This window comes from Dermacentor albipictus, chromosome 9, assembly GCF_038994185.2.
Source record: "Dermacentor albipictus isolate Rhodes 1998 colony chromosome 9, USDA_Dalb.pri_finalv2, whole genome shotgun sequence".
NCBI lineage: Eukaryota > Metazoa > Arthropoda > Arachnida > Ixodida > Ixodidae > Dermacentor > Dermacentor albipictus.
Window position 1 is genome coordinate 63,540,958 of NC_091829.1, and position 24,008 is coordinate 63,564,965.

Sequence of the window (24,008 nt, forward strand, 5' to 3'; positions counted from 1 at the left end):
AAAGAAGATCGGAGACGCTGGCTGCTGCGTGCTGTTGGTGGTCAGCCATCTTAACTACTCTGACACTGATTGTATATGTAATATAAGTATAGTCTTTCTGTACTCGCAACATCCCCGTAACAAACTGATAGTACTACCCCAGTGTTACAAGATGAACTTCCACCAACTAGCCGAACTTGCCGTTCTACGGTAGTCCTTTCCGCTATGTGTCCGACCGCATAATCGGTGATAGGTCCAGAATGTAGCGGCAAATACCCTCTAAGGGAAGTGCTGAAACTGGGGCAAGTTGCACAGCCAGTCACAAAAGCTTACGGACGGCGTGTTATCAGGAAACGTTAGACTTCCGAGCAGCCTGTGACAGTAGTCAGTAAAACCGAACATCACAGTGTTGTTCACATATACTGGTCTGTAATTGCGGGATACTAAGCCGCGTTGTGAGGCTGAGCCGATATTAACTTCATTTTCTTCTCAGATTTGGCACATGCCTGTCAACAACACGCCTACCTATCGAAGCGTTTGCCATTCTGCCTCAGAAAGTTTCGCTTGTTTCATCCCCTGTCGTCAGCATAAAGCAATATCGGAAGCCCTTTGGTTTCAGTATTGCGCAAATGGGTTGGCATGTACAGAAGTCCCCGCGCGTCGTCACAACGGAGTGCGATCACCCCCCTCAAACAGAGTCTCAGTACCGCTTCCTGCTGGACCAGAAGACTTCGGCGTCTCGATTCCTGTTCGCGCTGCCGTCGGGACGGCCGTTCAGCGACCTTCGGGCGCAGTTCGGCCAGCTGCCGTTCCAGAACGGCGCCGCCCATCTTCGCGAAACGCTCGGCGTGCGAGGCTTCGGACTGCTGGACGGCGATCGCGGCACCAGCGGCAGGGCCGTCACGGACATCGCCATACACAGCACGGCACTTCTGTTCGCGGTAGGCGTCGTCTGGTCTCGTCGTCTGTTGGGTACCAGGCTCTTCGTTACGATCGCAAACTTGCAGGCTGGTAGCAATTCGTACCGTGAAACAAGTGTTGCTTACAGCACAAGTAAGCAAAGGAAAGGCAGCCCATGGGCCAACTGCCAGCTCAGTTTATTTAGATCGATTACATCCACTTTGCGCGTCGCAACGTCGCTCGTGCAACCTGCGCCTGCGCACACACAGTTTTTAGTGTCCGCAGTGATCTCTTGTCGTTACACACTGCGTGTGCGTAGGCAAGATCAGTAGGGATGACGTTGTGGCGGGTACCACTGTAGTTGGAATTCTAATCAAAGCACTGCTGCCCATTGGTCGTGTTGGTTGAACAACATTTTAGTGCCAGCGGACAAGTTCGTAAAGGGAGAAGTAGGCACCATGAAATGAGCAATGATGTCGTCGCTTCCCTTTGGCCCTTGTCCGTTGCCACTCAGATGTTATCCAAGTTCTTGTAAGTGATCCATTAAGGACTTGTCCGGGCTCCTCCTTTCTCGGCTCTGTTTTAAGTAGTGCGTTTGCAGTGCGAATCATTAGCAGATTCAAATTAGAAGTTTAGCAGCCTGCTATTGCCGGTATTCGTCCCTGAAACTCTCTCGGCTTGTGCACGCAAACGAGAACTACCACATGCGCTCGATCTCTGCCTCTACATGCATGATTGACTCACCTGCACGGTAACTATCGGAGCAACATGCCAGTCACGTAACTAGCAACTGTTACGTAACTAGCAAGTGGCTAGTTTGATGGCTAGGTGCCATCCAAGCACCGACCAGGTTACCACCCAAGCAAAAAAAAAAGTTAGTTGCTTTTATGGCAACGGAGCTTCCATATCTGCTGTCTCTTTCGCGCTACTGTGAAAGCTCACCATAAATTTAAGATAAAGGCCTACAAACGATGAAGTTTTGGAATCCGCAAACCGAAAAGTTCGGGTCTATATTTTAGAATCTAGAATACAAAACAACACATTCCTCTGCTTTTAAAGGCGGAAAGAGAGCAGTGCAATTGCCTTAATATAAGCAGCACTATGAGTAAGTGGCTAACTGGAAAGCTTATGGATTGTCATAAAGTGTAGAGGGACAGTTTCGGCAGGTGTAAACGGCCACTTCAAGCAAGCGGCGATCCCCATCTGTCCGCTGAGCCCTAGAACTCGGATTCGATCCTGACCATGGCGCCCACGCTTTGATGGAGGCGAAATGCAAGAACACTGGTCTACCGAAACTTAGGAATGGCTTAAAGAACCCCAGGTGTCAAATAGTTTTAAATGTCCCCTAACACGGCGTGCCTCCCAATCAGACTGTAGTTCTGGCACGTAAAACCTCACAATTTATTTATTCTTATTATTCACGTGTCCGGGCTCCTTTTCATAGTATACGAGTTCCAGCTACAGGAATTGGCCATTATATTTAGTCAGATTCGAATACCACAAAAAATTGACATCTATTTCTCGAACAGAATAAGTATGAACAGGAAATAAACACGTTTGATTTATATTTTTTTCCACTGAGCATTCGTACTGCCGTTAGTGAATAATTGTCTGAAGGAATCGATTCTGCGAAGTCTAAGATCTGGCACAATAACAGACATTTGAGGGTAAGCGCTTTATCGCGTCATGAACGGCCTTAGCATTGTCTTTCTGCTAAGAGGAAGGCCTCTTCTAGCAATATTTAATTTCAGATGTCATGCCAGCCTTGTCCATGGCACGTGTACGAACGTTCTAGTCTCGTCCCAGCGCCTACATAATTTCCTGTGCCTTCTTTTATGCTTTCAATGAACAGAAGGTAATTGTAAACCCCAATATAAGTAATGCCGATCACTATCTGTCAAGACGGGTCTTCCCCCTCCCGCACCCCGCCTTATGTAGGGCGCGGGCGGTTACCCTTCGACTTTTACAAGCCCGTGCGTACCCTAACCTCGCGGTTTTTCATGCCATATACCCCGAAAGATACCCCAGTGCGGACTGCCCTGCTTGTGGACTAAGGGCAACATTGGACCATTTGTTGTGGGGGTGTGAAGCCATCGGCTCCTCCTTCAGCGAGGATAGGTGGGCTGCGCTCTTGGGCAGCCCCGAACTCAGCGACCAAACCCTGGCCGTCCAGAGTGCCCGCGACCGGGCCGTCAAGCTCGGCTTGGCGGTCCCTACGTGGGACTAGCCGGGTGGCGCGGGGTCTCCCCTGCGTCTTCTCTGGACCAAAATAAAGTTACTTCATTCATTCATTCAGTATGCAAAATACCACATTAGTTGAAATATGAGCATGTTGCAAGATATATTTTGAATGCATCTAAGCATTCTTTACGTGAATATGTTTCTTAGTAAGCTTCTGTTTCTTAAAGCATGAAATTATTTACGAATTCATGCGTCTGAAAGTTTTTATGTGATAACTTCCTTTACGCACTTCGTTTACGGCGCACCAGCCTTTTCGTTGTTGTTGAAATATTGTGCCACTCTTGTTGAAATATTGAAATATGTTGAAAAGCTGAAATATAATCGGCTTTCTTTACGAGCCCACTTTCTTTTGCCTCGTATAGATCTTGGTTGAAATAAAACATTGGTTCGTTGTTTCATCGACTGATTACTCGGCCATTCTTAACTGCATTCATTCGCCTTGCATTCCTTCGGCACCCACACTACATGCAGCTAACACACAACAGGTTATCAGATCTACGCATTCTAACTATTAAAAAAATATTCTTGGGTTTCGCACACCAAAAGCACGATATAATTGCGAAGCACGCCGTAGAGTGGAGTACTCCGGAGTAGTTTTTACCCCCTCCCCCCTCACCGAAAGTTCTTTATTGTGGACCTAAATCAAACAAAACCAGCGTTCTTGCACTTGTCTCCCAACAAAGTGCCACCGCCGCATCCGGAATCGAACCTGTGACCTCGAGCTGAGCCTCGTAACGTCACAGCCATTTGAATAAGGCGGCGAGTCTACCCATCATACGACCTGCCGGACTGTCCTTCCTATTCGTAATTACCAGTGACAATATTAGCTGCAGCAGGTCGCGCTATAATTCGTCCTGGTTACTTCTTGTTCGGCATTGCCACAGCCCAGCACTTTGGTTTCGAATTGAAAGCCCCCTCCTTTTACGGTTCTTTAACCTACCGCCACTCTATTCCCAGGAGCTCACCGCAGGCCTAACTGCGGCTGGATACGTGGAGAAAGACATCACTAACTTCTTTGCCCTGCGCCCAGTCGCACTGCGGAAAAACTTGGCGCTCTTCGCCAAGCTTCTTCGGGCGCTCGACGGGTGAGCTGCGAGTGGAGCCACTCTCACTTCACTTTATCTTCACCTGAAATACTCCCGAGAGCCGCAGTAGTTATTTCAAGACAACTTTCGGCTCACTCCCGACCTGTAGCAGGATAAAAAATCAATTGCGGAGTTTCGAATGTGTGATACATTCGATTAGAATAACAAAGAAGTCGTTTTTGAGCTCTTGGGTGTCTTTTCTTACACGGACTAAATACTGGACCATGAAGCAGGAAGAGTAGCTGTTTGTGATGTTATGTCTATGCTTACTTCAGCAGCCCTCGCGGGAAAAGGGCCACGAACGTATTGCGACGATTCTTTAGGACAACATACCCGTGCATTCGGCTTTAGCGTTGACTGGTGTTGACCAATGCCCTACGCTCTGCACGTGTGGCTTGAACGTTGTGCTTTACCCGCCGTGGTTGCTCAGTGGCTATGGTGTTGGGCTGCTGAGCACGAGGTCGCGGGATCGAATCCCGGCCACGGCGGCCGCATTTCGATGGGGGCGAAATGCGAAAACACCCGTGTACTTAGATTTAGGTGCACGTTAAAGAACCCCAGGTGGTCGAAATTTCCGGAGTCCTCCACTACGGCGTGCCTCATAATCAGAAAGTGGTTTTGGCACGTAAAACCCCATAATTTAATTTTTTTAAACGTAGCGCTTTGATCCCACGCACGTGCTCGGTATTTCTTGCGCAATTTTTTTACCGTGTATTTCCTTCGGAAATTTGCTTTAGCGCAGCGTGCCTTCTAATTGCGATATGAAGACTGATTTTAGTGGGGTGCACTGGATTTTTTTATTTTAGGATATTCAAGAATAATTTTTCCTTGCGTCGAACATCTTGTTCAGTGTTGGTGCACTGAACAGACTTGGCAATGAAAGTACTACGAGTGATGAAAATAATATAATCGAAAGTTGTGAAATAAAGTGTCCTAATTTTGAGTGTTCAGCACATCACGGTTGTCAAGAAATGCGATGGCAATAATTAGGCACTCTCATTAGGCTAATTATGAACATAAAGACCAGCTGCCACTCGCTTTCGTAGCAAACCAATGACACATTGCTCATCAGACTTACCCTGTAGCAAGCATAAATCTAAGCACCACCTGCAATTATCATGGTGCTTAACGCCCAAACTTTTAGACTTAGGCCTAGTCATATAAACATATATGCTCATAGTATGTAGCGGAGAGTTTGCCGGGCTTCTAGTGTATTACTTACAAGTTGTAAAATGAACCGAAATTGGCCATGCGGGTGGCACTCTCCGGTTTAGATTATTTTTACGCTTATTCTTTTTGCCGTCAATTAAGCATCTCTCACCCTTTGTTGAGGAGCCAGTTAACAGGTGCACAGGTCTGGTTTCTGACGCATAAATCGAGCCGGAAAGTCTTCTTTAGTATAACACTGATGCGACTTAAAGAACATTTGTGTTTTGAATAATAGATTAGTTTTAGTGATTGGCGGGAGCGTTATTTGGATTGAGGTTCCCTCTTCTCTTAAAGAGGAAAGGTCCGAACAAAAAAAGCCCGTTTTAAACTCATATTTGAAGTTCGTGTTGTAGAGCGTCTAAAGCGCGCGAAATGAGCTACCCGACGGATGCAAAACGGAACCTCGCTTATGAAAGCTTCTTATGTCATAACCTCGAAGTGGCAGCATGGACTTTATCTACGTACTTACAATATTTCACCTGCTATAGGCATTTCCACAAATTTTTTTGGGTTAACTTCGTCATACGTTGACGTTATAAAGCTAAAAACTAAAAGAAAAAAATCTTGGTGTTCGACTTGAGGAAGTTGCAACATTTGTCGTGCTTTATTTATTGCTTTAACCTGGACGATTGATAGAAGAAACGTTGTTAGGAGAGTGCATAGCAAGCATACTTTCACATGCCGAAACATGACAAAAGGACTGCAACGTCAATTAGTAAACCCCTGGGGAGCAAGGGAGGCACAATCTAAACCTTTGAGCAGGGCGCCTATGTTTCAACAAGGACAACAAGGGCTTCGTCAGGGCATGGCGTTCTTGCCCTGACGAAGACGAGTCCTCCGGTCAGAATGTTAAGTTTCCATTTTACTTCGTTATTATTTATTTGAAAGCAAATTTTTTATGTCGCTTTTTTACCACAACTTGCGAGTGCTGTCTTGCCGAGGTGCTTGAATATACAATAATTTGGGCCACTGAGTGTATGCCCATATGGACCGATTGGGTCACGGGTATGTGCACTTAGGTATATGGCCGGGGCCATGAGCCACTGCAGCTAAGTGTCTAGGTGCCTTAAGTGAATTATAAGATATGTCGTACCATTTATGTACATGCACGTTTCATCAAGACTCTACCCTTGACAAGCATCGCACATTAAATTCATCGTCGTGACAAAGACAGCTAACTGCGTCAGCCGACAAGGCTGTCATAAGGTCATCCGCTAACTCAAACAGGCCTCACGTAAGCTAGATTCCAATACTGCGCTGTATCTGCGCATTTTTATTACTTTAAAGAAATTACAAGTTTGGAAAAACAATGATAAACGCGTAAAGCACTGGCCACCGCTGGACCTACTACTCATGCACGTATCAGCAGTGGCAGCACAGGGAACATGGAAAGTATAAAAAGTGCCAAGGATGAGGCTCATTGCCCCGTTTTCCCAAATTTGATCATTTCGACTTACCGAACAAGAACAGAAAAGACGGCTAGTGTCGTCCCTATAGGCGCAATAGCGTTTGCTCAACGTAAGAAAGCGTTGGTGACGTTTACACTACCATGACTTGTGTAACCAGTTTAACAAAAATTAAGTGTATTGTATTAACCAGCTTGGTGAGCTTCCTCATCCTGCTGTCCATATCGGCTCCGCGCCCCATCTGCATCGTGGAAGCTACTTCAGCTTGGGACAGTAACCCGGGCTGCTTCGTCAAGGACGACGTGCAGCCCACCGTGGTGAGTTTAATAAAACGGAAAGCCCTTCTTTTTTTGTGCGCGGGAATCCACGAATGGCCTAGAAAGGACAACGTAACGAGGCGAATGAGGTTCCGTAGGAGGCATCATAAGTTCTGTATTTACTCGCGGACAATTTTAGCTGATAATATTGACACGTATACTTATCTTTATCGGGCGACCACGTTTGGCCGCCTAACAAATGTTATCGTGCAGCGCAGGACGCGCCTGCATGTTAAAGAAGTTTCTGGAATGGTATCAATGGTTCCCTCCACTGTCTTTCACCGCAACTTGTGTAATCTGATTGCATGTATGCGCGACGCGAATAGTGTAGAACTTTGTGGAAGGCACGCGGGTCCCATAGGTTAATCTGGAACATTCCATGACTGATCTGTAAAAGCCGACGCGCTTGACCCGCTGATCAGATTTACGACGATCGCCAAACTGTGTTCACCGCTCTCGTTGTGCTTTAAGTATAGCCTGTTTTGTGGGCACAGGTTCGCCCAATAAAAGCTAGGTTTTGCCTTGCACAGTATTGCTACTGTGTTCTTTGACGTCACGACCACGTGACAATAACAAGAACGCTACAAAGGCAAAGCGCGGTCCAGTCAGTGCACTCCCCAAAGGTGTCTTCACATTTTCATCCACGTTAGGTTAGGCTGAGAGAGACAAACTATGCTAATGAGGGTTACATTTGACTGATTTGTGAGCTTTGCAATTCCGTATTTGGGCAAATGTGATACCGTTGCGCCTGATAGCCACGATGATTCGGTTTTGTACTACAAGAACCTGAAAGCGTTGTCAAATTTTGCCGGACTACTTGGCGCAGTGGCACATGTGCAGAAGCGCCACCCCTGTAGCTTTCACTTCATTATAGCAGAAAACCTTTCGCGAGTATAGCCGCTATGTTATCATTGCTAAAATTTAACATACACCTCTACATGCAAAGGGGCCTATCTGGAAAAGAAAACAGACATTGAAGAAACAAGGAAAAGAAATAAAGAAACGAACGAGAAGTTTTGTCTAGTTTCTGTTTTCTGCCGAATGTGTTACTCTATTATTGTGTAAATCTTTTTTGTAGTTTACTTCGGGGTATACTTCTTCGGGCATATGCCATTTGTTTTACATCCTAAATGTGCTATTTTTTTTTCGTAAGCAACGGTTGAGGCAGCATTTGTTTGGCGCTCTGTTTCCCTTCCCTTTGTTGCGACATTCGCCAATGGAATATTGAGATGGCGAGTGCGAAAGCAGCACTTGAATGCGCATTGAACTGTGGCCTATGCCAAACGAAACCGGCCCTATTATTGGAATTGCTATTTATTAATACTTTAGCAGGTAATCTACATCGCCCGTACCGTGCACAATTGTAGGAAAAATAATTATGTGAATGCATTACAATTAATAATGTAGCTATAAGCACTGTGCAATATACGAGTGAGTGAGTGAGTGAGTGAGTGAGTGAGTGAGTGAGTGGGTGAGTGAGTGAGTGAGTGAGTGAGTGAGTGAGTGAGTGAGTGAGAGCGAGCGAGCGACGGCTGAGCCCTTAACGGTTGAAAAAAGAAAACACCTGGGCTGTATAGACGCCGTAGGATGTGCAGGTAATTGTAATAAATATGAAGTTCTCAAGTTGTTTAAAAATAATCTAAAAGTAATTGAACCGGCTTTTCTACATTATGCCCACAAGTGTCATCAGTAGCTGCTGTCTGGAGTTGAAGCCACGACACCGCGCTCAGTAGGGTCATGCCATAGTCACAGAGCTAGCTATCCAGGAACCTCCGCGTAAGGAACGCGTAAGGCAGAGCTACGCATTCGATTGCAGGAAGAATGCTTGCAGCTGATCGCGAGCCTGCACAGGCCGAAATCGCAGTTTGCCTTGACCTTGACGCTGAGAATCGACGTCTTCATGGACGTTGACTACTCGCAACACGCGCCAGAGCAAGGTCCGGCCAAGAAAAGCCCCGTCGGCAAGAGCTGCTACACCCACACGCATCGCTTCGTACAAGAAGGGGTGAGGGCGCTCTATCCAAAACACGCCAATCCTGGACGTATCATCATCACCATCATCATCACCATCATCACCACCACCACCACCACCACCACCACCACCATCATCATCATCATCATCATCATGTTTTATGTCCACTGCAGAACGAAGGCCTCTCCCTGCGATCTCCTTTACCCCAGTCTTATACTCATTTACAGTCTAAGAGTACAATGCAAGCTCTGTGAATGAAAGCGCACTGCACACGTTTGCGCTCTGTGACTCTGCGCTTCGAACTATGAGTAAAAAAAAAAACAATTACCCTACACACTTTAGTTGGCTTCAGTACCTGCTGGCTTAATATGGTCGTGATTGACAACAAACTGAGCCCCTCCGTTTCCTTTCTCATAGTTTATTCATCGCGAAGGTCTCGAATCGGTCCGTCTGGATGCTATGAGGCATCTAGATGCTCAATACTATAGTTCCGTGATGCTTATATGCCCAAAACTAGTTCAGAATCGAACCACATTCCCAGCGCCATTGCCAGCATTGAAGATGCACATTTATTCAAGGCCACCGTCGTTGAGCACTTCTCAGAATAACCTGCGTTGCTATTTGTTATTTCGTTTCCTGTTATACATGTAGAATAGTGTTGCTTACGGTATTGTCATTGAAGGGCCCTGTTATTGACGCCTGTTGGAATAACCTGCTCAGGCAATTATTAGTTTTCTATTTTGTTTCATATATAACAATGTTGTTTCCGGTATTACATCTGTATGAACACAGTTTACCCACCCCGTCTGTAATGCCTTTTGGGCCCTGACGGTATTCAAGTAAGTAAATAAATAAATAAATAAATAAATAAATAAATAAATAAATAAATAAATAAATAAATATATACGAGGGCTTATTAGGCATGTGCGTGTTATTCTAAATTCACGTGTGCACGTGTCAAGTGCTGCTATCAAGAAAAAAAAAGGCGTTTCACATCCGCCCGTCATTGCTCTAAGTGGCGCTGGCTAACACTCCCAGGACTAGATCTAGTGAGCACAAATATCTAAGTCAGTGGACGGATTGACTGCCGTCACCGTAACGCTATTCGTAGCGCAACGCGCGTGTAATGCGGAGGCCATGGATTCAGCTCCCACCGGCGGCAACTAATCTTTTCGTCCACTTTCAGTTCACTTTCCTTTGTTATTTTCTACATTTAAATTTCAACCGCAGCTCATTATCCCTATGCTTTCCCTGGATTCATTGCCTATCGGCTTTTCTATGCACTTGTTGCATTTTGACACTCCTAATGCTAACTCATTAAAAACGAACCAGGTGCGTGTTGCAACGAGTAAAAACAAACGTTCCCTGCAGACTGACAACTCACCCGTCTTTAGATTTGTGGAGCGACTGCTCCCCTGTATAACCTGGTAATTAGTATGGCTAGTATTGACGCAAACAAATCTGCACAATACCTTTTTGCGTTGTCTGACTTACAAAAGTATGAAACTTGAATCCAGGCGTATATTTACGATTTCTTTTTACTCTCAGTCGTTATATTAAAAATAGCAAATTATTACTTTCATTCATGTTTCTTTAGGTGCATCTTTAAAGTTTCACTTAAATTCTAAAAAGCTCTCTGAGCAGTTATTGCTGTTTGCGTTCATTTAAAACACCTGTGATCGGGCTATAATGTTGTGTATCGCAATATACGTTTTGACTGCAACGTCTTGAAATAAACATGCTAAAACATGAAGGCACCGAAAATGAGCACATTTGCGCTGGCAAGAACAGTGTTGGCACCGCGGTGGCAAGAACGATGAGGTGTGGTTTCCTTCATAGAAACGGCCTCCATAATATGCTCGCAAAGGAATTGGTACTCCGCAACAGGCAAGATATTGCCTGAATATACTTATTGACCAATTCAATTTATTACAAAAAAAGAAAGATGCAGCGTAATTGCGTGGAAACCATGCCGAGAGGCAAGACAATAGGAAAAGGACAACAGCGAAGCGCGCGACATTCACTTGACTGACACCGTGGCAGTAGCCGCCACCACATACAGGGACGCAGATATGAAATGGAACGAATTACCTATGGGTAGAAGCCAGCAGGCAGAGGTAAAGACAGAAGGAAGACAACCACAAGACGAGCGCTTGTCCTCTAGTTTTATTTTTGCCCGTAGTTTTTTCGTTGAAAACCCCGTGTCGCAGAAAATCCGGTGTTGGTGTCGGCGTCGGCCTCGGCGTAGGCGGAGTAGTCTGTGAGGGAAATTTTCGTGTATATTTAGATGTATGTGTATATTTAGATGTATACACCATGCCTTGTTATATGAGACGCGGTATGTGTGGGTTATATTGCCACATCATTCTATCACTAAAGTTGCTCGCACCTTGTCTTACGTCTTACATTTGTTGAGAGCTCGGTTTAGCGGAGGCAAGTAATACACGTTCTGACAGGTTGAGGAAGGAGAGTCGACTGGCTTTACTCAAGAAGGAAAGCAGGTTGGCCAAGTGGCAGTGGGTGGCAGCCACTTCTGCATGAGCAGGGGGCAATGACCCCGGCGGCGGGGAGAACGAAGTGATGGACGGTCACTACACATTCTCGACGAAGTTATTCCTCGCAATTTCGAGAATGACAGCCCACAAACAAATGTCACGACATAAAACACCGGCAGTGCATCCTCTTACTCTAAAGATTTTCAGACGTAAATATGAAAAATGTGAGAGGCTAACAGAAACCTGAAAATGACGTTTTATTTTTTTGGCGAGTCTGTGCAATGTCTCCGGGACCGGCCCACGAGAGAGGCCGCCTTTCTACCAGAAAGCTCGCCTTCATGCAGAGCGCTAGCCGCCAGAGTTTCCAGGTTAACGTTACGGTTAGATAAGCTGCAGTTGTCGGGAACGCTTGACAAGAGGTCGGGGATTTTTTCATGCTGCGGCGTTCTACTCTTAAAGGTGAAGCTTAAGGGTCCTCCAAGTTTTTCTTTGTTTCGATGTTAATAACTTGCCTTTAGCGACCAACTAGCCGGAACTCACACTTTGTCCTTGAACATATTTGTTTGCTCTCTCTCTATATATATACATATATATATATATATATATATATATATATATATATATATATATATATATATATATATATATATATATATATATATATATATATATATAATTTTTATTATGTAGAAACAGACGACATTCAGTTGACCGTTGCTGGGATCTCTCTCTCACTACCTTAGTTTATTCCGTACTTTGCAAATGCTGTTCGCATGTGTGCTGTCCGTGAAATTTCACCCATTTGTCGCGCCGTCAAATAATATTTGCAACGCGGCTCGCCGATGCTTCTGAACTGCTTGTCATTCGAGGAACGTACCAAGTGGCAAATTTTTTATGCCACATGAGAAGTGCGGAGTGAGCGCACTTCTCATCTGCTCTCACCACAGACGAGTTTTCTGCTTTCTCATTGGCGCGCAGCGTATTTCGTACTGGCGCCACGCGGCAACTAAGCGTGCATTGTTTGTTCACTATTTCTCTTTGCCAGAGGTATGCGTCATCCCTAAGTCTGGCTTCCCCTAAGAGGCGGGTAAGGTTCTGGCGTAGAGTTGCGTTGGCACGTAACAACCAGAGCTTCCCCTCGCCGGTAATTTTCGCGCCGCGGACAAAGAATACATGTTGCGGTAAAAACATTTCGCGCCTGACATCTTCTAACAGCCACACACACAGAGCCGTCAGGATTTTTCTGTAGGATAATCAAAGATGGTTGGCACAAACGCCTCGTACATTCGACGTGCAATGTATGACCCATGCGCAAAAGCCACCATAGGAAGGTCGCCTTTCGGTTGCAGTACCAGTAGAAAAAGACTCTTGTATAACCAAAGCCAGGGTGAACCTAGAAATTCCTGTGGCCCTCACATCCTTATGCTGTTCCGATTATTGATTTCAGCGAATCTAAGCAGAGCTTAGAAAAGCAACGTGTTAAATACTTCAGAAATAAGTACACCGTAACAACATAGATGAAACACTTTTCGGACAGGCCATATGACCAGACGGCGGCTCTACACTAGCTGCTGATAACTGATCATTTAGCCAGATGGCTGGAGCATTCGAATGGTAAGAGGCCTCCGGTCTCTCTGCAGGTGTGTCCTCCCGCCGAGGAAGCCTACAGTGTGACACCGGCCGCGGCGGCTACTGGGGAATGCAAGTTCGTGGCCGGAATGTCGCAGAACAAATGGCGGGTGGAGACCTTCGAGACGCCAGCCAGCATCGAGAGAACAGTGCGTGTCGGCTGTACACCAATATTGTCACGTAGTAGCAGCAGTGAAAGCTGAACTAGCGTCCAGAAAAAAAAATGACACCCATGGATCGCGGTCAACAGAATAGGCGATCATCCAATGGAATCCAACTGCTCGAGTACGTCGTCTACGCGTACATGCGTGACTGTACACTCGAGAACAGTCGGCAGTGTTCAGATACGAGAATTTACTGCCCCAGTGACGTGTCACTCACGTGTAATGTGATTTAGCGTGCCGGGTCTTTGCTGACGAATTGGTGAAAAGAAGGCAGGACAAATCTAGCACGAGGGAGCAAATTATATCAAAGCGGGGCCCAAGGCTCTGCGCGGCTAAGGCACCTCGAGTGATCAAACTTGCAAAAAAAATACTTCAAATGTTGTGGCACAAGAGATTGTGGTAAAAACACACACACAGACAAAGAAAAAAGAAGCAAACACCACAGTCGAAGTAAACGAGACAATATCTACGAAAATAGAAGTTAGTTGTCTGAGTGTATACGTATAAAGCGCGTACACGGAACCAAATGTACACATCGTAACAAATGTATATATATATATATATATATATATATATAATCTCGCGAGGACTGACAATGTTCACAGGTCGGTTCCAAGAAGCTTGTGATCCAGAAAGCGCGTATTGCACGAGAGCGATGATATTGCAGTAGATGATATGATGATATTAATGCTTGACAGATGATATTGATGACTGTGTGAGAGCGATCACCGGCAAAGATGCGCCAGTAGGCTTTCGCGGCCGTGTTCAGTTCCTTTCATCGCAACCGCCTATCGATCAACTTATTTGTACGGAAGGAGGTCCGCGCCAGGAGCAATGCGAGGTATCATAATCATCATCATCATCATCATCATCAGCCTGGTTACGCCCACTGCAGGGCAAAGGCCTCTCCCATACTTCTCCAACAACCCCAGTCATGTACTAATTGTGGCCATGCCGTCCCTGCAAACTCCTTAATCTCATCCGCCCACCTAACTTTCTGCCGCCCCCTGCTACGCTTCCCTTCCCTTGGGATCCAGTCCGTAACCCTTAATGACCATCGGTTATCTTCCCTCCTTATTACATGTCCTGCCCATGCCCATTTCTTTTTCTTGATTTCAACTAAGATGTCATTAACTCGCGTTTGTTCCCTCACCCAATCTGCTCTTTTCTTATCCCTTAACGTTATACCTATCATTCTTCTTTCCATAGCTCGTTGCATCGTCCTCAATTGCAGTAGAACCCTTTTCGTAAGGCTCCACGTTTCTGCCCCGTAGGTGAGTAGTGGTAAGACACAGCTATTATATACTTTTCTTTTGAGGGATAATGGCAATCTGCTGTTCATGATCTGAGAATGCCTGCCAAACGCACCCCAGCCCATTCTTAATCGTCTGATTATTTGCGTCTCATGATCCGGATCCGCCGTCACTACCTGCCCTAAGTAGATGTATTCCCTTACGACTTCCAGTGCCTCACTGCCTATTGTAAATTGCTGTTCTCTTCCGAGACTGTTAAACATTACTTTAGTTTTCTGCAGATTAATTTTAGACCCACTGTTCTGCTTTGCCTCTCCAGGTCAGTGAGCAGGCGTTGCAATTGGTCCCCTGAGTTACTAAGCAAGGCAATATCATCTGTGAATCGCAAGTTACTAAGGTATTCTCCATTAACTTTTACCCCCAATTCTTCCCAATCCAGGTCTCTGAATACCTCCTGTAAACACGCTGTGAATAAATAGCATTGGAGAGATTGTATCTCCCTGCCTGACGCCTTTCTTTATTGGGATTTTGTTGCTTGCTTCATGAAGGACTACGGTGGCTGTGGAGCCGCTATAGATATTTTTCAGTATTTTTACATACGGCTCGTCTACACCCTGATTCCGTAATGCCTCCATGACTGCTGAGGTTTCGACAGAATCAAACGCTTTCTCGTAATCAATGAAAGCTATATATAAGGGTTGGTTCTATTCCGCACATTTCTCTATCACCTGACTGATAGTGTGAATATGATCTATTGTTGAGTAGCCTTTACGGAATCCGGCCTGGTCCTTTGCTTGACAGAAGTCTAGAGTGTTCCTGATTATATTTGCGATTACCTTAGTAAATAGTTTGTAGGCAACGGACAGTAAGCTGATCGGTCTATAATTTTTCAAGTCCTTGGCGTCCCTTTTCTTATGGATTAAGATTATGTTAGCGTTCTTCCGAGATTCCGGTACCCTCGATGTCATGAGGCATTGCGTATTCAGGGTGGCCAGTTTTTCTAGAACAATCTGTCCACCATCCTTTTAACAAATCTACTGTTACCTGATCCTCCCCAGCTGCCTTCCCCCTTTGCATATCTCCCAAGGCTTTCTTTACTTCTTCCGGCGTTACCTTTGGTATTTCGAATTCCTCTAGACTATTTTCTCTTCCAATATCGTCGTGGGTGCCACTGGTACTGTATAAATCTCTATAGAACTCCTCAGCCACTTGAAATATCTCATCCATATTAGTAATGATATTGCCGGCTTTGTCTCTTAACGCATACACCTGATTCTTGGCAATTCCTAGTTTCTTCACTGTTTTTAGGCTTCCTCCGTACCTGAGAGCATGTTCAATTCTATGCATATTATACTTACTTATGTCAGCTGTCTTACGCTTGTTGATTAACTTTGAAAATTCTGCCAGTTCTATTCTAGCTGTAGGGTTAGAAGCTTTCATACATTGACGTTTCTTGATCAGATCTTTTGTCTCCTGCGATAGTTTGCTAGTATCCTGCCTTATGGTAACCTCCTATATGAACACATCAATCAAACCCCGGCCCTCAGTCCCCAGCAGCTCCGAAGCAACTGACCATGGCGGCGGTAAGACCTGCGACGCAGCAGAGGGTGCTAAGAATCTCTGGCTCCGGACAGGCCGCCATTGGAATATGAACCTGGCAACGTTTAACGCTAGAACGTTATCTAGTGAGGCGAGTCTAGCAGTGCTATTGGAGGAATTAGAGGGCAGTAAATGGGATATAATAGGGTTCAGCGAAGTTAGGAGGACAAGTGAAGCATATACAGTGCTAAAAAAGTCTCATAAAACCAGACTGCAAATGACTGCTACCATTGGCAATCGCGCTAGCTCATTGATAGCTTAGGTTGTTTCGGTGCAGCAGTTTTGTGTCAAATGTCATTAAAGAGAAGCTTTAGCTCAAGAGCTTCCATTAGTGTTCGTTGGAATCCATAAGTCGTTTTTATACGCACCTCTACTGCACTGAGGTGCGTTGTACTTAAAAAAAAAGGAGAACAATGGTAGGCGACCCTAATCTTTGACTTAGTGTCTCTTAGTGGTATTCGCACCTCGGCGTTGGTGTTCTTTGGGTGAACTTTAGGCGAACGCAACACACGAACCGACCTCGGAGGCAGCTGTTTTTCATTAAGTAGCCGGTTAAATATCATACCACCTTCTTGTGTATGACGTCATTAGTATCATCATTTATACTTTCTACTTTCTACTTTCTACGTCATTAGTATCATTTCTACTTCCGGGTTTTCAGTAATTTCGCCAAAGTAGTGCTCACGTGGCGGGTCTCTAATGTCAACGATTCTGTGCTTTGGTGAGCGCTAATGAGTTATTTCTAATTCTAATTATTCCAGACACTTCAGTAAGTCAACTTGTAACTGAACCTATGCTCTGATATCATATCTGTAGTGAAACCCATAAGTTTTGTCCTGTACTATTTTATTTATTTTTTTCTGATTTATTTTGAACTATGTCTCCGGTCGTCTCGGTGATTTATAATGAGTTCTAGTTATTGCAGACACTTCAGGAACTCAACTTGTAACTAAGCTTATGGTCTGATATTATATACACAATGACACTCCCGAATGTTGTACTGTGCGATTCTTTTCTATTTCTTTTCTGATTTATTTTGAATTTCCTGATTGGTGCTGATGCTCGGGTTCGAGGGCTTATATATAAAAAAAAAAAACTAACACAGGGCGAGAAAATACGGGGAATGCGGGAGATGGAAATTCAAGACGATGAGCAAAACGTGAATAAGGTGAATGCAGGAGCCAACGTTTCGACAAGTGGACTTGTCTTCTTCAAGGCGACATGTCGCCTTCATGTCGCCTTGAAGAAGACAATTCCACTTGTCGAAACGTTGGCTCCTGCATTCACCTTGTTCACGTTTTTCTCATCGTCTTAACACAGGGCGAAAAACTTAGCACTTGGTTATATCCTTCTGCGTCTATTCTACGGACTGCGATGATTTTTGTTCTTTTTGCGAGGACCCAGAAACAATACTACGCTACGGCGCGCGAAGTGGACAAGAATAATATCACGCACAGAGAGCTCTGCCATGCACAACTGCATTAGGTTTTCACGGAACTCGGGGTAAGCATTGAGCCACGTACAGCACCGACGTCGAAGTGTCTGCCGAATTCACTGAACCATTTTACGTACACGAACGGAGATTTCTTAAATAAAAAGTTGCGAGTAAATTAGAGAAGTAATGGCGTGGTGCCGAGAGTCAGAAAAGCAGGTATCTTGCCACGTCGAAAATACGAAAAAACAACGCAACATCTTAGCGACGTGAAAATGGTGAGACTCCTCCGCTTTTTCAAATAAATTGAAGTAATAAATTGTCAGGCAGTCAAGTAAAAAAAAAACTTATTTGACTGTGTGAATGGAAAGTACTGAGCGTAAGTAGGTTATTCATTTGCATGTTAGTTCCGTCAATGCAGCCGATCCAAAGGAACAGCGTCTGTTGAATCAGATTCCTTAGTAACAGTGGTTGCAGGTTCGTCTGAGTACATCCGGTTGATCAACAAAGGAGATGAGAAAAGGCCTGGCTAGCTGTCTTTCCTTGTACGCACGAGTAATTCCCAGCGCTCATCGTATACTACACCTGAAGCATCATACAAGGACTACAGCTAGGTTAGGCTCTCCACTTACCGTTAAACTTTTTCGCTCCATACACAGGCTGCCTTCTTAAGACTGTACAGAATTCCCTTGAGAAGGGTACAAGCGCAGCGAAGGCGGATTTCTTGCGGAGGACTTTCTAGGCGAGGCGGTGATACCTTGTCCCTAATAACGTGCTCCAGAAGACTAATTAACAAGCATTAATTAATTAGGTTTTCTTTATTTGTGCCTTAGGCGCAGTTGTCTAAATGTCGAATCTTAAGGCAGTGTAGTGCGCCCTTGGTTTTTCTTTCCGAATCTTGAAGGTCGCACCTAATCAGATACATTTGCCATCATAATTCAACGGTAAGTCCAGGCAATATCGAGACCCAGTGCCACGCAAGCCAGGAAAAGGCGGCCCGCTATCAAACGGAAACGACCTGATACGACAAGCGCGAAGAAGCTTGAAACCCCGGTGTAGGAATATTACGCTATTTCTACACCGTGGTTGAAACCGAACGTCTCAGCCAGTCGCCGCAGCTACCGATACGGCACGCTTTACCTGGCGAGCAATGTGTGGCTGCATGTCGGGTCAGGATTTACCACGGCATGTTATCATTCGAACTTCGCCCAATACTTCTTACGGGGCATTGTCGAGCGAAGGGCAGCGGTACGCACTCGGTCTCGATATTGCCTCGATTGACCTCTGGAATTCGAAAATGAATAGATCCAATTAAGCGCGATTTTAAAGATTCTTTAAGAAAGTGGGTGTGCATTAAAATGTGACCGCCTCCAAACCTGCCATCTAAACACTGTCCTCAAGGCACTAATAAAGGAGTTAAAATACATTTTTGGCAATTAGCCTTCTGAAGGTCGCGTTATTAGCGGCAAGGTATGACTATCTTGCCTAGGAACTTGTCCGCAAAACGTCACGTTCGCTTCTGTCATTACATTTTTATAAAGCATCGGTAGGGCCTGAAAAAAAGACCGTGTATATGTGTATGCTCTATGTTAGCCCAGAAGGAAATATGCGAAAATTTTACAGATCAAACGCGAAACTACCGGAGCAGATTTTAAACAAAGAACAAAATAAATGAAATCCGTATTCGAAATTTCAGGTCTTGCGCGCTTCTACAACAAATAAATGTAATCTGCAACTTTCATATTTGCAGTTTCTTGTTCAAGCCAATATTAAAAAAGTTAGGCAGTTAGTTTATACTTATTCATTTACTTTCCAAAACGATAAAACATACCGCAAGCTACAGTGCACGATCATCAACACCACTGAGTTTGTGTTTCAACCCAATAGCGCACTCTATCGTTTTCGAAACCTTACTTACTCTTCGCCGGAACACCCTGTATATGAAAAAAAAATATTTATTTGCTGCATGCTTGGCCGAGCGCGTCCTCACAACATGTCGCGCAGATACCGGTGCTCCTATCTGGGCCCCCTTGTTTTGGAATTTCGTGCACGGCACTACATTACGCATTCACTAAGCTTCTCCGATAGCTATATGCCGGGCCAACGCTCTCCAGTTTCATAATATGGCAGTACAACCTGGCTTCCGTTCACTCTTCATTTCCACCCATGTCAGTTGGAATATTCCGCTTAGTTAGCGGAACCTATGTGGAACGAGCGCGTGAAGCTTCTTGCCACTTGCTATCTATGCGTACAACGCTCTTAACTTTCCATTCACCTAATTTCAGCAAATAAGCGGAACACCTTAATTCGCTTGGGTTTCACTGCGTAACTTGACCATTTTTTTTATAATTGTACCGCTTAAACGAGCGTAACTTACGTGGAACGAAATCAACAGCGTTGGCGACACGCTTTTGAGTTCATATTGCCGCGACTCGCACGGTCCCCGATCCTCAACGCTGTGTTCCCTTGCGCGCAATCAACCGCAGATGGTGTTAATATCATTCCATGTCGGTTTCACTTAGTAAGTGGAACATTTTGTTTATTAATGTACCGCTTAAACGAACCCAACTTATCTGGAACAAAATCAACAGCGTTGACGACACGCTTTTGAGTTCATATTGCCGCGACTTGCACGGTCCCCGAACCTCAACGCTGTGTTCCCTTGCGCGCAATGAACTGCAGAGGGTGTTAATATCATTCCTTGTCGGTTTCACTTAGTAAGTGGAACATTTTGTTTATTAATGTACCGCTTAAACGAACCCAACTTATCTGGAACAAAATCAACAGCGTTGACGACACGCTTTTGAGTTCATATTGCCGCGACTTGCACGGTCCCCGAACCTCAACGCTGTGTTCCCTTGCGCGCAATGAACTGCAGAGGGTGTTAATATCATTCCTTGTCGGTTTCACTTAGTAAGTGGAACATTTTGTTTATTAATGTACCGCTTAAACGAACCCAACTTATATGGAGCAAAATCAACAGCGTTGACGACGCGCTTTTGAGTTCACGTTGCCGCGACTTGCACGGTCCCCGAACCTCAACGCTGTGTTCCCTTGCGCGCAATGAACTGCAGAGGGTGTTAATATCATTCCTTGTCGGTTTCACTTAGTAAGTGGAACATTTTGTTTATTAATGTACCGCTTAAACGAACCCAACTTATCTGGAACAAAATCAACAGCGTTGACGACACGCTTTTGAGTTCATATTGCCGCGACTTGCACGGTCCCCGAACCTCAACGCTGTGTTCCCTTGCGCGCAATGAACTGCAGAGGGTGTTAATATCATTCCTTGTCGGTTTCACTTAGTAAGTGGAACATTTTGTTTATTAATGTACCGCTTAAACGAACCCAACTTATCTGGAACAAAATCAACAGCGTTGACGACACGCTTTTGAGTTCATATTGCCGCGACTTGCACGGTCCCCGAACCTCAACGCTGTGTTCCCTTGCGCGCACTGAACTGCAGAGGGTGTTAATATCATTCCTTGTCGGTTTCACTTAGTAAGTGGAACATTTTGTTTATTAATGTACCGCTTAAACGAACCCAACTTATATGGAGCAAAATCAACAGCGTTGACGGCACGCTTTTGAGTTCATATTGCCGCGACTTGCACGGTCCCCGAACCTCAACGCTGTGTTCCCTTGCGCGCAATGAACTGCAGAGGGTGTTAATATCATTCCTTGTCGGTTTCACTTAGTAAGTGCAACATTTTGTTTATTAATGTACCGCTTAAACGAACCCAACTTATCTGGAACAAAATCAACAGCGTTGACGACACGCTTTTGAGTTCATATTGCCGCGACTTGCACGGTCCCCGAACCTCAACGCTGTGTTCCCTTGCGCGCAATGAACTGCAGAGGGTGTTAATATCATTCCTTATAGGTTTCACTTAGTAAGTGGAACATTTTGTTTATTAATGTACCACTTAAACGAACCCAACTTATCTGGAACAAAATCAACAGCGTTGACGACACGCTTTTGAGTTCATATTGCCGCGACTCGCACGGTTCCCGATCCTCAACGCTGTGTTCCCTTGCGCGCATTGAACCGCAGATGGTGTTAATCGCATTCCTTATGGGTTTCATTTAGTAAGTGGAACATTTTGTTTATTAATGTACCGCTTAAACGAACCCAACTTATGTGGAACAAAATCAAAAGCGTTGACGACACGCTTTTGAGTTCATGTCGCCGCGATTCGCACGGTCCTCGATTCTCAACCCTGTGTTCCTTTGCGCGCAATGAACCGCAGATGGTGTTAATCTCATTCCTTATGGGTTTCACTTAGTAAGTGGAACATTCTGTTTATTAATGTACCACTTAAACGAACCCAACTTATGTGGAACAATATCAACAGCGTTGACGACGCGCTTTTGAGTTCACGTTGCCGCGACTCGCATGGTCCCCGAGCCTCAACGTTGTGTTTCCTTGCGCGCAATGAACCGCAGATGGTGCGAGCCTATCAGAGTCTGGGACCGGCCAAGCACGGCCGACTCAGTTGGTTTGTCTACAACGTGACCTCCTACGTGGCTACGGGAGCCTGTCCCACTGGCCGAACGCGCATCGACAAGGTCTGGGAGGTCCTGGAGCGCTACCGAAAACGAGCGGCGACAAGCAACTGAATGGAGCCGCTTTTCCCTCGCGCGGATTTCTGCGACACGCCTTCCCGAAATCTCGGCCCTACGCGCACGTTAATCTTTTCGTATTGTTCACTTTGTAACGCGCGTCACTGGAACGGAGACATATTTGCATGACATATTTTCTCGTTTAACCGCCGCCTGATTCCCTTATCCTCGCCTTTCTTCGCTATTATGATACCAGTGCTGAATAATATATATCTGCTACGGTATGTGTGAGTCGCAATGACAACGTCTCTATATCTGACTGCGCGAGCAGTTACTATTAGCCGCAAAACTGGACGCACTGCTGCGCGAAATCAGATCAGTAAAAGAGGGTGAACTTCAGGTGTGGCTACTTTTTCCTTGACTTACCTTTAAGCTTCACTTAGCTTGAAATAAAGATTTGTGAGTTGCAACGTGGCTGATCCCTTTCAGCGTCTTATTCTATGGCTATCTGTCCGTCTCTATACTCATCGCGCCGCCAGAATTGTCTTGTAGAACAGCTAGAAACACTGAACGTTGCATAAATGTGAGATCGAGATATACCTGACATACATGATATATATACATCACAAACACTATGAAAGAGCTGCTCGATTTTGGTTCAAACTTCAAACACACGTGGGATAATGTAGCGAGTTCAGATTATGACTACGCTCATGAGCATTACTTGGTCATTTCGTTCCCAATGAAGCCAGTGCGAACGTCGCGTGCGGTGAAGCCATTCGAAAAAAAAAAAGGCAGCGGCTTAGCTCGGCTATGCTAGGATATACGTAGCGAAAGCTAAGGCATGGTTAGCCTTGGTTAATCTTGATTGCAAGTCCAGGTTAGTCTGGTTGTCTAGCTATGTTGCGGCGTTTAGCCAGTCGTTCGGCGCGCTGTTCGTCTGTTTCCTGGGAGATTCGTCTCCTCTTCATCTCGTTCCGATGTCGATTCCAGGCCTTCTCCTGCTTATCAGAATTGTCGCCGTCCATACTGCTGCCTCAATTGTGGTTGCGCAGCACGCGAGCTCTCCTTTTCAATCCTCCGACATGTTATCAGGCATGCGACGCAGCTGGCAATGCAAGCGGAGGCGAGCGCAATGACGAGGAACGCGGTGTGACGTCATGTGCCTCCTCGGAGCACCGCCACGGCGCAGTCGCAAGTTCGCGGCCAGTAAAGCTTTTCCTTTAAAAGAATCTCGATTCTCGGCGCGATCCTTCACCGCAACGGTAAAAGATGCGTTACATGTGGCGACAGGTGGCGCCACCTTTCCGTTGCAGCGAAATCGACATTTGAACCGTCCATGCGGATGACGATGCAAAATTCAGGTTTATTTCGTACAGAAGAGGGAAGTAATGCTCGAAAACGCGCTGTTAAACTGGAATTTACGCAAGGTGGTGCCTATGCGTGATGTATGAAAGGAAACGCGAGGACTTTTGAATTATTCACTCTTCGAAATACAGGTCCTTTGGCATTGTAGCGAGGCCACAATGTTGCTCTGCGGAGAATGCCGTCACCTCTCAGGGGTTGCAAATGGCCGCTTGAAATGTTTTCAACAGGAACGTGTTATACAGGGTGATCATTTATCAGTTTGAAGAAATTTTTAAAAACATCGTATTTCAGATGAGGTAATATACAGATATAATACAGATATAATATAAATACAGATAGATATAATATACAGATAAGGTCGAGCTGGATTATTCAGAGGGGCGGATGTACATTGTT

General features: G+C 45.2%; 1 protein-coding gene across 5 annotated transcripts in view; it reads left to right on the forward strand.

The window, feature by feature from the left end:
• LOC139050057 (uncharacterized) overlaps nucleotides 1-22,542 on the forward strand; it is a 45,078-nt gene extending 22,536 nt beyond the window's left edge. For 4 of the 5 annotated variants that reach the window (XM_070526226.1, XM_070526229.1, XM_070526227.1 and 1 more), the window contains 6 exons: nucleotides 676-920; nucleotides 4,078-4,205; nucleotides 7,014-7,137; nucleotides 8,954-9,142; nucleotides 13,245-13,382; nucleotides 22,128-22,542. In XM_070526226.1, the coding sequence (XP_070382327.1) occupies nucleotides 676-920; nucleotides 4,078-4,205; nucleotides 7,014-7,137; nucleotides 8,954-9,142; nucleotides 13,245-13,382; nucleotides 22,128-22,301 (998 nt within the window). In that variant the 3' untranslated portion in view covers nucleotides 22,302-22,542. The remainder of the gene's footprint in view (nucleotides 1-675; nucleotides 921-4,077; nucleotides 4,206-7,013; nucleotides 7,138-8,953; nucleotides 9,143-13,244; nucleotides 13,383-22,127) is intronic. The other variant, XM_070526230.1, reaches the window with a different exon arrangement.
• Nucleotides 22,543-24,008: the final 1,466 nt, after the last annotated feature.